At 43.4% G+C, this 16055-nt stretch overlaps 1 protein-coding gene across 1 annotated transcript; it reads left to right on the plus strand.

Annotated features, from left to right (window-relative positions):
• Positions 1-2816: 2816 nt before the first annotated feature.
• Positions 2817-13997, plus strand: LOC111957585 (collagen alpha-1(XXVII) chain B). Its single transcript, XM_070436909.1, has 17 exons — positions 2817-2846; positions 2971-3024; positions 3217-3270; positions 3613-3666; positions 4967-5074; positions 5374-5427; positions 6484-6537; positions 7514-7570; positions 8316-8369; positions 8497-8604; positions 8736-8843; positions 9535-9588; positions 11932-11997; positions 12260-12431; positions 12727-12836; positions 13381-13602; positions 13851-13997. Exons 1-17 carry the CDS (start codon positions 2817-2819, stop codon positions 13995-13997), a joined length of 1506 nt encoding a protein of 501 aa, XP_070293010.1.
• Positions 13998-16055: the final 2058 nt, after the last annotated feature.

The raw sequence follows: 16055 nt of genomic DNA on the forward strand, positions 1-16055 counted from the left end.
GCAGTGTTGGCTGTGAGTGGGTGTGAGTGTGAGTGTGTGATAGCTTGTGACGGCTATTGATGGCTGTCTGATGGCCTGGTAATAGAATCTGTTTTTTAGTCTCTCGGTCTTGGCTTTGATGGATCTGTATTGTCTCCGTCTGTCGGGCGGTAGCCGAGTGAACAGTCCGTGGCTCGGGGGACTGAGGTCCTTGATGATCTTCTTGGCCTTCCCTTGACACCGAGTGCAATAGATGTCCTGGAGGGCAGGCAGCATGGCCCGGTGATGCGTTGGGCTGTTCCACCCATTCAGTTGAGGGTGGAGCAGTTGCCGTACCTGGCGGTGATGCAGCCCTACTGAATGCTCTCAATGGTGCATCTGTAGAAGTTTGTGAGGGTCTTAGGGGACATACCACATTTCTTCAGCCGTCTGAGGTTGTAGAGGCGCTGTTATGGCGAGACCATTTCAGGTCCTCAGTGATGTGCATGCAGAGGAACTTGAAGCTTTTGACCCTATTGACTGCGGCCCTGTCGATGAGGATGGGGACATGCTCCCTCTTCTGTCTCCTGTAGTCCACGATAAGCTCCTTCGTTTTGTTGAGAGAGAGGTTATGTTCCTGGCACCACTCCGCAAGGGCTTTAACCTCCTCCCTGTAGGCTGTCTCATCGTTGTTAATAATCAGGCCTACCACTGTTGTGTTGTCAGCAAACTTATTGATTGAGTTGGAGTTGTGCGTGGTCACACGGTCATGGGTAAACAGGGAGTACAGGAGAGGGCTGAGCACACACTCCATGGGGGCCCCTGTGTTGAGAATCAGCGTGGTGGAGGTGTTGTTGCCTACCCTCACCACCTGGGGTCAGCCCGTCAGGAAATCTAGGATCCAGTTGCACAGGGAGGAGTTTAGCCCCAAGGCCCTGAGCTTAGTGACAAGCACTATGGTTTCAGAAGCTGAGCTGTAGTCAATTAACAGCATTCTCACATAGGTATTCCTCTTGTCCAGGTGGGATAGGGCGGTGTGCAGTGCAAGGGTAATTGCGTTGTCCATGGATCTGTTGGGGCGGTATGCAAATTGTAGTGGGTCAAGGGTGTTGGGTATGGTGGTGGTGACATGGTCCTTGACTTTCAAAGCACTTCATGATGACATAAGTGAGTGCTACAGGGWGATAGTCATTTAGTTCAGTTACCTTGGCTTGCTTGGGTAGAGGAACAATGTTGGCCATTTTAAGCAAGTGGCATGATAGACTGGGATAGTCGAGATTGAAAATGTCCATAAACACTCCAGCCAGCTGGTCTGCACATGCTCTGAGGACACAGCTTGGGATATCATCCGGGCCGGCAGTATTGCGAGGGTTAACACGCTTGAAGGTCCTACTCATGTTGGCTACAGAGATCGGGAGCCTGCAGTCCTCGTGAGCAGCAGGGACCCATGACAACGGCTCTGTGTGGTTTATTCTGTTTATACTCGTCCATGTTTCCAGTCACTTTACTGTAGTTAAATGCAATGGTTTGCGCTTTAAGTTTACATATCACAGTCCGCATGAGCAAAACAGACCGTACATTAGCAAGTAATATACTAGGGAGTGGAGGTTGGTTTGCCCTTTTCCTTAATTGGACTAGAACTCCAGCTCRCCTTCCCCTCCTCTGGCTGGGTCTTTTTGGAAAAGGGCTTCCGTGATGAAGATAAGTGCTTTGGGTAGTCTAGACAGAGGATTCCACACCGGAAAGTCGAATATGTGGTGAGTAATCTCCGATCTGATGTCCAGAAGTGTTTGTCGGTCATAGGAAATAATACTAGAACCTTTCTGATCAAATAAAGTACAAAATAAACAACAACAACAAAAAAAAGACTGCAAAGTTGGCTGGGAGCTTGCAAAAGGGTGGCCATTGTAGGCACCATCTTGTTGTTTTACCCTGCCAGGCCTAACTGTCTCCAGCCCAGTCAGGGATATGGGTGTTATTTCCTATATTTAAATTCCTATAGAGTAACACTTACTGCCACATCGGTTTTGCATGATATTTCACCTTCAAGCCAGGAAGCTGTCTGATTTCATTACTATTCCTAACTTTGTTTACCATAATGTCTCCATACACCCTTCCATACACCTGCTGGTAATCCTTCTGCCTATGGTTAGGATCTGTGAAGCCTGAAATCAGGGGTTATTGGACCCAACCAACATCTTAGAGAGGAGGTGACTAGGGGCATTGAACACACTTAAGTGTGCACTTGTCTCTGCAGTACATCTTCATTCCGACAGCTGAAATGTTGCAGCTTCTGCTTGAGCAGCCCAGGGAAGCCTCATCCTGCATCCTGCATTATGTAACGGGAAGAGAGAGGGAGAAAAAGAAGGGGGGAGAGAAATAAACATAGAGAGAGACATAGAGAGAGACAGATATATATATATATATATATATATATATACAGAGACAGAGACAGAGAGAGAGAAAATGATACGGAGAGAGAGAGGACAGTAAGATCAGATGATTTACTCTGAGCTTCTTGCAAACAGCTCTATTTGAGTATTGGCTAGTTTCCACCACATACAGAAGCTTTAGTTCTGTGTTCTAAGACTCAAGGAGAGGGTCTGGATCTCAAGTCCAGATGGACGTATCTCCACCATCCACATGTATATCCTCAACGGCTTTTTCACACTCTATTCTTGCTGCCTTTTTTCACTCACATTAGCTTTTTATCCGCACTGTATTTATTTAGTTTTACCAGTGTAGTTACCTAGGATATAAAGGGCTTCACAGGCCAATATATTTTGGAGCTCTCGGTCATCACATCATACCATRGCTCTGTCTTATCACCATAGGGACTTACTGGGCCACCAGGAACTATGGGTCCACTGGGAGAGATGGGAGTCAAGGTGAGTTACACTATTCTACATGACGTAGTGTGTCATTCTCGTGGTGTAATGTGATTAGTTCAGGCTCCAGTGACCAATGCCTTGCCCCCTAATTTGATTATGAATGGTCATTGTTCTCTGACAGGGTCTAACTGGAAAGGTGGGGGAGTGGGGACTACCAGGCGAACCAGGAGAGAAGGTAAGCTTATACTCTTTAATACTCAACAAGGTACTCACTGTTTGGACCCCAGGAAGAGTAGCTGCTGCCTTGGCAACAGCTAATGGGGAATATTCACATTTCCAGTAATCGATTCAGTCTATTTATGTTGCACACAGTGTATTGAAATGGAAAGCGTCCATTTGTTCATTGTGTTATTGACCTGTGTGACAGGGTGCCCTCGGACCAGCAGGAAACTTCGGAGAGCAGGGCCTCATCGGACAGAGGGTRAGTACCCCCTCTTCTACCAATGTTTGTGATTCTTGTAACAAATCAAATCGAATCAAAGGTTATTGGTAACGTACACATGTTTAGTAGAAGTTATTGCGGGTGTAACAAAATGCATGTGTACCTAGCTCCAACAGTGCAGTAATATCTAAYAATACACAACAATACACACAAATCTAAAATAATGGAATTAAGAAATATATAAATATTAGGACGAGCAATGTCGGAGTGGCATTGACCAAAATGCAGTAGAATACAGTATATASAGTATTATTAAAGTGACCAGTGTTCCATAGGTAGTTTGGCCTTATTTACTTGTACTTCAACCCCCCCCTCCTTCAGGGTGAGATGGGGATCGATGGGGATGCCGGACAGAGTGGTCCTGATGGACTCAAGGTAAGAGATGAATAACACTAAGGCAATAGTCACTGTGATGAATCCTAACTTGCGTTGAAAGTCTAAGACCAGAGTTGACAGTCATTGTCTCATTGACATCAATAGATGATTTGCCAGTTAGAGTTATATGTACATATCTCCAGTTAGGGTGTGGCTGTTTATCCCCCTGAGGTCGATGTCCACGCCCCCATCACTTTAAGCTAGATATGTTTTATGTTTTTTGCATTGGATGTGTCTCAATCCACAACATCATCCCATGTCGCACTTCCGCATCTGCAGTGAAAGGTAACAGAGCTAGAGCGGTGTTTGTCAGACCATGAGACTTCCCGAAAATCGGTCTTCTCACATAATCGTCTGTAGTGTCCGAACAGTTTGGGCTACACACTAATCTGACCCCTCTGTGGAAAGGTGAGACTCTCACGAACACGTACGTGCCGGTTTTGCTTGAGGACGCCCACAGGCCTCACAAGACTCGTCTGAAGGTCCACCGGTATCAGTTGAAAAAATGATTGGAAGTACAGTATATACTGTTTGGAGACTCTTTCGTGCCAAAAAATGAGGGGTTAAATACATGTAAAAACAAATATACAAATGTTTCCTGATCTTTCTTATCTCTCTCAGATATAGGACAGACACTTCAGAACAAACTATTTACTGTTCTATGTAGTGAATCTGTTATTCAATGCATTTGTATGGGCTAATAGCAGTAAGGCCAACAATAATTTTTCATCACATATTTTGGGGATGCTTCAAGGGGTCTTAAAATTCTAAATCAAATAGCAAAATGATCCTTGTTATGACCTTCTTAAAACAATTCCATACAGATTAGTAGGATCCTTCACCCGACTTAGACAGGGCTCAGACTCTTATGGGTTCATAGCCAGTTCTTAGTAAAAGAGAAGAGAGTGTTTTAGGATAACTGTCACTCTTTTGAACAAGAGAATGTGATTCTATCGTCATCAGATGTGATCTAAGCCATGTTCATATGGAGTTAATGAACTGTACTACACTGTTAAACTGTAATTCGTTTTAGTCAGACTCAAGTGCTGCATTGTGTAAGATGCTGGCCGTCGTACAGTTGGAGCTGAATTCTGTTGACGCTGAGTGAAAATAAACAGGGAGCAGGCAGCAGGCCTATTTTGAGCTCTTCCTTCTGGCAGGAGTTGTTATGGAAATACATTGCCTACCCTTCTCCACTTCGGCCTTCAAAGACCTTGTCTGAATATTTTCTGCTACCGCCAACATCTGCACCCGTGAAATGTGTGATCAGGTATAATTGTCTTCTTGGTTCTCTGCTCAGGGCGAGAATGGTGACATGGGACCGGAGGGGGGTAAAGGAGAGAGGGGTGACACCGGACTGAAAGGAAAGGAAGGGTCTCCCGGACCTCCTGGCTTAGTGGGAGTGTGGGTGAGTGTCCAAACTCAACCTAACATATTTACATTTTTCTGTACTTGACTCTCAGGTTCTCATGAATCAGAGTTTCTCACTTCACTTGCTGTTGTTTTAGATGACATGTTACTCTGCAGCATGTAGGCTACTACATGTCAAGGCAAAAAGGATACCAACACGCTTTTATCTCCTGCAAACTGTCTTTACTGAGAATACTGTGGATGACCATTTTGACCATTGCCTTGTCTTCGTCATAGAGGTTTATTGCTGTTAAAATAAACAGCTGTTGACTTCTGACACCAATAACTGTCTTCCAGGGTCAGGAGGGCAAACCTGGCAAGTTTGGTGAAAGAGGAAAAGCAGGAGAGAAGGTATGTATGTCAGCTCAGTTCCTCATGAAGTACRCCTCCCTACATCTGTCACTCTCATTCATTTCATTCACTGAAACCTGTTAGTTGTTTCACCGTACCTTTCTTGGTTTTTAAAGAAAGTTGGATGGCTCCTTATCTGTTATTGTAGTCAACAAACATTAGGCATCAATGACCTCTAGAGCCACTATGTTGAAAGTGGACATTCAAAATGGAGAGTTGAGRTGACACTGTAAAACTATCCACACACAATTTGCCAGTGACTGAAAGTCAACCTTGCTATTTTTGCATGCCTGCTCTATTGCGACCCTTCTCTAGGGCAGCAAGGGTCACATGGGTCACCTGGGAGAGACTGGGGCAATTGGTGAACAAGGAGAAGCAGGATTTGTTGGGCCGAAGGGATCGAGAGGAACCATTGGACCAGTGGTAAGGCTCTGTGGATTTGTTCCTAGTTTTTCGTCTGATATGTTGGTTTCCTAATGTGCTAGGTCGTAAAGACTGAACATCTGATGTTTACAGGGTGCACCAGGGAGAATGGGCCAGCAAGGTGAAACAGGCATCACAGGATACGAGGTAAAATTTACCCTTTGCCACATACAATATCCTTCACTCAATATCAACGCAATATGAGTCTAGATCAATTAAATATAGCCAGATGATCGATCAATGAAGAATTGCCACCTAGGACATTATCATTGGGCTCCCAAGTGGCACAGTGGTCTAAGGCACTGCATCTCAGCTAGAGGTGTCACTACAGACAACCTGGTTCAAATCCATACTGTATCACAACTGGCTGTGATTGGGAGTCCAATAGGGTGGTGCACAATTGGCCCAGCGTTGTCTGTGTTTGGCCGGTGTAGGCCGTCATTGCAAATAAGAATTTGTTCTTAACTGACTTGCCTTGTTAAATAAAAAAATATACTATATCTAAATTGCTGCCTTCAGTGAGTATTGTTTACCTAATGACACATAACATTGAATGCTTCCAAGAAGGTAGCTATTGTTGTTGCCCTGTGTGATGAGTAACACGGTCTCTATTGTCCTCCTCTGTGGTTGTAGGGCCACACAGGACGGCAAGGCTCACTGGGACCTCCTGGACCAAAAGGTGAAAAGGTACACTTCCCACAGTCCTGTCTGTGTCTAATAGCTCTCTCTTTGTGGGTGTCTTGACGTGTGTGTCTAGACTTATGGTCTGTGGAGGATTAGTGGTGACAGCCCTAGCACTGTCCGTCTCTCTCTCTGTCCTATAGTCAATCCATGTAATATATAATACTAATGTTCATGTGTGCGATTTAGCAGACACTTTTATCCAAAAYGACTGACAGTCATGTTTGCACACATTTGTATGTCCCACATATCCCATTATCACATGTTGGTAGGGCTAGGAGTTTCTCCTGAACACATGCCCTGACCAGGAGAAACTCTGGGCCCTAGAGATAGGCCATTGCTATCAGGAAAAAGTCCTAGCCATATCACATGGTTTCCAGCCGCTGAGAGTGACTGAATTCCACGGCTATTTCAGTCTGATTATCCCACAAGAAGCGATTAAATATAATTGATCAATGGTATGCACAATGGCACTTCTCATTAACTCTGGAGAAATTTGATCAAATGTAGGTCATTGGCCACAAACTGCTTTCAACTGCTATTGGAATACTCCTTGTCATCACTATTCAGATCAATCAAGGTTCAGCTTGATAWATAGAACTTCGATATGAAGTCCTCTTTCCTGTGTGCTGGTAACCTCGTAATGTTGACCATACTTACTTTCTAATGAGATCAATATTGTGCCACTACTCATAAATTGTTTAGTTTTGGATCCCTGTTCCACTGTTTCCTCTTGTATTTAGCTGATCCTCATGCACTATGAAATACTACAAGCATTCCACATCAYTCACCGGCCCCTGTAAAGTCACTGGAACATTTAATGCAATCTAGGTCCCCTTTTTATTGAAAGCAACCTATTGCCATCACCAACAAAAACTATAATTGCATAGAATATTTCATTGTACTGAAAGGAATATCATGAATTKAACCTTATTAAAATTTGTAATTAAAAATGAATCTGTTTTCCCTGTATGTTTTCCAGGGTGAACAGGGGGAGGACAGTAAGGTGGAAGGCCCTCCCGGTCCACAAGGTGACAGAGTGAGTTCCTCTCATCATGTAGCCCTCCGCCTGCTGTGTTGTTTGGTGTTTCTTTGCTAAAATAGCTGGGATCTATATGCTTCATTCTSTTTGGTTCCCATCTGAAACCAGGGTTCTACCGGAGACAGGGGAGACAGAGGAGAATCAGGGGACCCAGGATACCTAGTAAGTGGGATGTTGATTGTATTGTATACGTTAATGTTGTCTCATTTGGAATATATCCTTTATACATGGAAACGGCTAACATTAACAAATGTTTATTTCCCAGGGCCAGCCAGGGGTGGACGGATCGAGAGGCAAAGCCGGAGCAACTGGACTACCTGTGAGTAAAATGTTCTGTTTATGACATGATAATATGTGTTCTTTCACACTGAATCAAATCAAATTTGATTTGAGACAGTATCTACATTAGAATATCTACCTATTAAAAAGGTAAAACTTGTCATTTGTTTGTTTGATTGTTTCATCTTTTATTCGTTCATTCATTCCTTCCTTCCTTCTTTTTTATATATTGTAGGGACATCCTGGACCAAGGGGAATACAGGGTCTGAAAGGATCGAAAGGTGATCAAGTAAGGACAAAATACCTCAACAACAACCAAACTGTTGTATCCAGTTTTACCTCACAACACCTGTTTGAACCACKTTGGTACCCCTTTAATTTGATTTCAATGTATTGGGGCTCTTTTGCTATGTGGTGATGTCATGTTGGAGCTGATGGTCTGTACCTCTATGATCTACTCCAGGGTCAGAAAGGCAAACGGGGCAAACAAGGCGAGTCTGGGACCAAAGGACCACCGGTGAGTGAGAACTTTATCTTTTCATTTTAATACTGCATGTCATTTATTGATTGATTGGTTGATTGATTAATTGATTGATTGTGCTAGAATGCATCTCATATGTAGCATTATTCTCTATCTTTTCCAGGGTCCCGAGGGTCCTCYTGGCCCAAAGGGAGTGGTGGGAAGAGAGGGCCTTGAGGGCCAACCTGGAATGGACGGGCCTCCTGGGAAAGATGGTGACAATGGAATGAAGGTGAGGAAGGACAGACACCATAACTGTGCATTCTTCTCATTGACTGAAATAAGCAGAGTCTTTTGCTACTGTATGATTGGTCTTCTCTGTTAAGCCTCAGCCATCCTCAATTGTTTGTGTCCACTCCTTAGGGGGAGCAAGGAGACGACGGAGAGTTTGGTATCATTGGCAAAGCTGGTAACAGTGGTAAAATGGGCGTGCCAGGGCTTCCAGGCGATCAGGGCTCCTTCGGACCCAAGGTGAGAGAGGAGAGAGAACATGCTCCAATGAACTGTGACCACCATGGTTATCCTATTATATGTTGACCAAGGTGAAGAATGAACTATGACCACCATGGTTATCCTTATAATGTTGTACAAGGTGAAGAATGAACTATGACCACCATGGTTATCCTATTATATGTTGTACAAGGTGAAGAATGAACTGTGACCACCATGGTTATCCTATATAATGTTGTACAAGGTGAAGAATGAACTGTGACCACCATGGTTATCCATTATATGTTGTACGGTGAGATGAACTGTGACCACCATGGTTATCCTCATTATATGTTGGTAAAGTCTGAAGGATGAGAAATAAGCACTTGAGCTATTGCTCCATCATAACTTCCCAGTCGAGTGTTGACAGAAATCAACCTTCTCCACACGGTACTGGTCCTGAATGGTTGTCTGTCCTTGTGTGTGTGTCACAGGGTGAGAGGGGTCTCCCCGGCCAAACTAGATATTCAGGGAAAAGAGGCCACATTGGTGGAATGGGAATTCCAGGAAAACAGGGTGACCAGGGGAACAAAGGACAGCTCGTGAGTAACATAGCAACATTGCTGAGTCCGTTTGATTGGTCATCATGACKAGGACATGATAATGATGATGAGGAGGTGAATGACAATGACGACAGTGAGGATGATGAAGATGGTTCCATTTCTCTCCCCAGGGTGACACAGGTGAATCAGGGTACCCAGGGGTTCTCGGGATGTTCGGACCAAAGGTACGCTAGACTTCCCCACCCCATTTTCATCTCACACCTGAGTCACATGATCAAATAACACAGGGCTTTAAACGTGGACCATCAAGAATGAAGTTCTAAGCCGCAAAAAATATGGTTCTAATAAAACACCGGCAAAAAAGCAGAACCCATTTTCAGTGGGAAATCAGGGATCTGCTGGAGATTAATAGTAAAGCTTTAAAGGAATTTAAAGCCTCAAACGATTTGGTAGCGTCTATTGTCTTTGCTCTGAAAGGGATAAATCGAATTAAAGACTGCTGCATTGGGGCAGAAAATCTATCACGGTCCACAAGAAGTTTACTCCACCCACGTGTAATGTCACTTAACACGCCATAACTTCGGTTACTTTATTACTCTCTAGTGATGTTGCTCTACAGGTGTTGGGCAGCTAAGAAAACGAAGAAGTTACAGGCTTTACTGAACATTTAGGCGCTAATTTAGTGAGTCATATGACTGCCTGTGCTCCAGTTGGAGATTTTCCTAGAGTGTTCCATTTTGATATACTGTATACACACATCTCACAGAGGAATGTTAGGCAGCTGAGCCTTGGCGTTATGCTAAAGTGGAGATAGATTCTCTGACTTGGCAAATTAGATGTCAGACGCACTGTAGGCTTACTGACTCATCATCAAGACCTATCAAATAATAATTTTCAGTGAAAGAGCTGTTAACTGAAGAAACTTGGAGTGTCTCTTGCTGTCTGTGTTGCTTACTGTGCATATTACATACAGCCCATATGGTGCAACCTTGCACTCAGTTGGCCTAAGCTTCTATATGAAGTGATACTTGCYTTATTAACACATTGTATCTTATCAACACATATGTTTTATCTTCATAGGGACCTCCAGGAGATCTGGGCCCAGCCGGCATACAGGGACCAAAAGGGCCACATGGCTTGATGGTAAAAGGAGATTAGAAAAATTGTTATTACGTAATTCCCTATGTTTTTCCAGGTCAGGTAACATGGCCTATTTTTAGGTTGGAACTTGGACCAATAGTTCATCATAGGCTGAAACACTGGGCATATTAATATATAATACACATAGTATATGCCATTTATCAGACGCTTTTATCCATACATTTTCTGTACGGGTGGTCCTGGGAAATCAAACCCACTATCATGGCGTTGCAAACACCCTGCTCAACTAACCAAGCAAAAGAGGGCCACCATATTGACAACATATGCCTTGTTAATTCAGATAGTGGCTGCCCTCACTAACAATGTTTATCTTTCTCTCTCTCTCTCTCTCTCCAGGGTAATGTTGGTGCCACAGGCCCAGTCGGTATCATCGGCCCCAGTGGTAATACAGTATGTACATCATCATATCTCATACCCCTTATCTGCCAAAGAACATGTTATCACTCAGTTTTTTGGGGGGGCGATGGAGTAATTTCCCCTCTCTCTCGCTCGCGCTCTCTCTCGCTCTCTCTCTCAGGGTCCCCAAGGTGACAAAGGAAGTCGAGGGGATGCGGTGCGTGTCCTTATTTTTATGAATCATATCCCTTATTCCAGGCCTGGGTTCAAATACTATTTTGAGTATATACTCTAGCCTGCCTGCCTGGAATTTCAGATGGGCGGGGTTTAGAGTTGTGGCACTATTCTATTGGTCCATTTAGACTGGCAATTAATCACACAAAGTATTTKAAATGATTTCAAATAGTATTTGAACCCAGCTCTGCCTTACACCGAGGCTTAGAGTGATCACAGGACAGAATAGGGTGCTTAGTATGGAGAGCACACTSCTTAGAAGGGATTCAGCCTCAACCCCTAAAGCACTTTTCATTTCCCTCAGTGCTTCTCTGTTTGTTGTTCCACTCACCATGACAACTAGGAATAAGTTGAGACAGAAAGGCTACTTACTGCTTGCCGCTGCTTTACCGTCTGTTGGCAGAGGAGTTTAGATGAAGAGGATCTTGATATTGAGAGGTCAAGCTGCAGCATTATGGTCTAGGGGGGTGTATTAATCCAATAGTGTTCTTGGTTTTTTACAAACAGGGGGTACAAGGACCAAGGGGCCCTCCTGGTCCTCGTGGACCACCCGGACCCCCAGTAAGTCTTTCCTGTTATTTATGTAAAGACTTTGCAATAGTGGTATCACTCGTTTTTCTGAATTTTTTTATATGCTGCACTATGACTGGACCATGCATTAACCCCTCCCCCCCTTTCTATTTCCATTGTCTTATAGGGTCTCCCTGGTTCTATGCCATTTGTAAGTCTCCTCTATTTACAATTGGACTTTCTCAGAAGCAATGGAGAGGAGTAAGGAGTGAATGCGGGAGAATGTTTCAGAGTTCATACTTTTGTCTTTTTGTCTTCTCTTCTAGAGAAGGGAGGCTATTGGTGCTGCTTTTCAGCTCATTATTGATTCCCATGCTGCGCTGAGGTCAGAGGTGAGTCACTGTGAGAAGCATCATTGGTCCCTTGGCAAATAAGCAATGTACCCAGTACAATACAGAGAACAATTGTATGTTCGTACTGTATGTATGACCAACTCTTACACAAATATTCCATTAGCATTAATGCATGACAAAAGTACGGTTACCCTCATGCTTCTCAAGCCAGGATTTTGTCATTTATCACTCTCCAATGGTGGCTGGCTGTTTGTGAAGATTTGGTGCTCAGTGTGTGACCGTTTGTCTCTATCATTTCTAGAGTTTCCACGACATGGACCTGCCCATGTTGGACCACCAGGGTACAGAGATATTCAAGACCCTCCACTACCTCAGCACCTTGATCCAGAGCCTGAAGAACCCACTAGGAACCCACGACAACCCTGCGCGCATCTGCAGAGACCTCAAGGACTGTGAACAGAGGATGAATGATGGTGAGGAAGGCGTCGTCTGAGATACAGGACACAGTGTAGCCTGAGATTCACATTTTGGGTTCAATCCTTCAGTTACAGTATACTTAGTCCAATAGTTTTTCTAGACCATGTGGACCTGACTAGTTATAAGCTATAACTAAGCTATAAATTGTCATCTATAGTGATAAATATCAAGACTATACACCTGACCAGTGATATCCCTTCCTTAAGCATTACATACTTGTCCACTCTGCTAAAAGTACACTACTCCTGTATCCAGACTCCTTTTTCACTCAGTTTGTTCTCCTTCCCTAAGGAACTTACTGGATCGACCCAAACCTCGGCTGCTCTGCTGACTCCATCGAGGTGACGTGTAACTTCACCAGCGGTGGCCAGACCTGTCTGAAACCCATCACAGTATCCAAGGTCAGCATCAACTTCCACTACTACTCAGCCATTTACAGTCAAAACAAGCCACAATCCAGTCAAAACAACTGATAATAGGAAGCCAATATTTTAGTCAGGTTTTCAGAGAAACTTGTAGTGTATTTGAGGTTTAAAAATGCTTCTGAAGTTTGCAATTTACACTTTGAAATTTCAGACTTTATTTTCCCTTACGAAATATGTATCAACCCCTACAAAAATGCCCATTAATTAGGATCCACATAATAATTCACATTTCCTGTTGCTGCAGGATTATTTTCCTGCTGTAGCAAACTGGCTCAAATGAAGATCCTACATCTGTATGTYTCCACACACAACCGTCGTACTGTACTACAGAACAGCATTCTTACTATTTAGCTCATTTGAATTTCCTGTCTTTTGTTTCTTTTGACAYATCCTACATTTTTACTTCAGACAGGTTTTGTATCTGGCATCCAGAACCAAATCTTGCATGTCCACTGGTATTGTCTGACACAATAGATTAGGGATTAAATTGTAACGGTAGTTGATGTGTGTCCGTCTGCAGCTGGAGATGGGGGTGGGTCGTATCCAGATGAACTTCCTCCATCTACTGAGCTCTGAGGCAGTGCAGCACATCACCATCCACTGCCTGAATGTCCCCGTGTGGGCCAACAGCTCCTCCCTGGAGCCCTCCCCCACCGCGGTGCGCTTCAAGGCCTGGAGCGGAGGAGACATGATCCAGGCTGGAGGACTCCTGGAGCCCCACGTAGTGAAGGACGAATGCTGGGTATGTCAACCTCCAGCCTGGATCATGTGACAGTCTGCTCTCCTACTGAACATACAGCTGGAGGAATAGTGGATGAAATAGTGCATGACACATTACATGTTGTTACATAGGCTACCATGTATTTAACGCTACCATGTATTTAAGCTCTAATTATAGTAAATTGTACACCAACTGAAGATAATGTATTGCACAGTCTGACCAAATTAGTCTCTGTAGGTTCTAAAAAGTAAAATCCCCTTGTCTTTCAGATCAAAGATGGCCGCTGGCACCAGACCCATTTCGTCTTCCAGACCCAGGACCCCAACTTACTCCCCATCCTGGACGTGTATAACCTACCGGCCACAGAGCCTGGCTCGCACTACCACCTAGAGGTTGGCCCCGTGTGCTTCTTATAGAGGCCTGTTCTTATAGAGGCCCAGGATACAGTACATACACAGCCTCCTCATAGGAGTGACTTGCGGGGGGATGGGGAAGGTTAGGGGGTCTTCCTGTCCCCATATACTGGGCCCTTCAGGAGAGGCAGGCCAGGCCAGGCCCCTAACCCTCCAGCATATGCTCGGACTGCAGGAACAGGCAGGGGGCACCATTGAGGGACGGACCAGGAGAAACTGCAGAGATACTGAGACGTCTCGCACTAGTTCCTACCGCCTGCCTGAAGAGAAGATAAGCTTTGGCTTTTTTCAGGGACTTGTTTTACTGTCGCACGGCACGAGCCCTGGATGCCCGAGTGAGATAAAAAATAATGAGTCTCTAACATCACTCTTGGACAACATTTTTAACTTATTACTTTCTATGGTCATGAACTCTCAACATGTTATGAAATGTGTAAAGTAATAGGGAACGATTATAAATGCATTTGCATATTATGAATGCATTACTTATCCTTCTAAATGTCACACATACACATGTATTATTTATACATGTTATATGTATATCTTAATATAAAAGTGCAATAAACATATCTCGTTCTGCAGTTTTTCAAAGCAATTAAGGTTTACAGTGAGACCCAACAATTGGATATAATATTATCATAACATTCAGGCTTAGGCTTAGTTTCCAGCATACATCCACAGGTGTGTGCTGTCCAGCTATTTTCTCCTGCCTGATCTGCAGATGACGTATGAAGCTACTTGTAATGGTGATTAGGTGCTGAAGAAATGCCCACTGGTCTACGAATAACTATTGCGCTATTGCATTCCTGATGTGTGTTTCCCTAGTCAAATGAATTGAAGCTTGCAGTTAGAGAGTGAATCCAGAGAGTGTCAGAAGAGTCGGTCTACCTCCCATCTTTCAATGAGCTGAACCAGAGATGATGACACCTGGTACCTGGTGCTATAATAATTCCTGTGGTGGGTTATGAGGCGGTCTTGTTTAATCCTGACAGAACATAGAAACCTTTTCTACAGCAAAGGGAATATTTTTTTACACAGTATGAATGCAAAGAAGGAAAAATGTTTAAATTCACTCCAAGCTAGCAAAACAAGCTAGCAAAACAGCGTTTCTTTCTCTGCATCGCTATTGTACTCCCCTTTGTATGAGTCTGAAGCTATTATTGAAAGATTTAGGTCTTATTTTTGACTTGTTGAAATGTATAAATGTGTATAATTATGCAAAGCTTTGTTGTATACAGTGGATCCCAACATGCTAATTTATGTTATTTAATGTCTATGGGTTTTGCAACTTTCTGTAAACTTTAAGCCAGACACCCATCATTAGCAGAGCATTTTTTATTTTTAATAMATTTGGGGCTTCATCGATTTTGTTTTATAGGTTTGTTTTTTTATAATCATAACTGTACTGGAACCATTTTCAATGCTTTTATGCCTTACTGTTTTACTTTATTGTTGACCATGTTTGTGAAATCTCTGTACAGGCGGTCAGCTCAACCAACCAACCTAGAAAGTCAGAATACCTCTCATATCACACATCTTAAACAGCCCTCCATCATGTTCTTACATTAGTATAGCCATAACACATCCAAAGAGTCATCTGACATCTTTGTTAAGGGCCAGGAACAGATATTAGTGGTCATCGTGTACTTCATCCATTCATCTCTGCAGGTCCTCTGTCTGTCAGCATCATAATAATACAGCTGGTAGTTTTCAACACTTTCATTTTCTTCAACATTCAGGTGTTCAATAAATATTTGAAACCCAAGTAGACGTGTGTTTCCATTGGTTCTCATTCTCTTATTAAAAAAAAGGTAATTATCTATCCAGTACAACTTTCATTGTCAGCTACAAAGACACTGAGCAGAGTTTAGTTCTCAATAAAAGTTAAATACTTAATGCAGTATTAATAGTTATCATAGTACATGAACCACRAGGCTTTTATTGTAAAACAGCTCATGTGTTATTGGAACTTAAATACTGCAAATTAATAGTTATCCCTTTTGAAAAATGTATCTTGAAAGAATAGCGAGCTGCTCATCTCTATACACTTCACCTCTTCAC

This window comes from Salvelinus sp. IW2-2015, linkage group LG33 (genome assembly GCF_002910315.2).
Source record: "Salvelinus sp. IW2-2015 linkage group LG33, ASM291031v2, whole genome shotgun sequence".
NCBI classification, from domain to species: Eukaryota; Metazoa; Chordata; class Actinopteri; order Salmoniformes; family Salmonidae; genus Salvelinus; species Salvelinus sp. IW2-2015.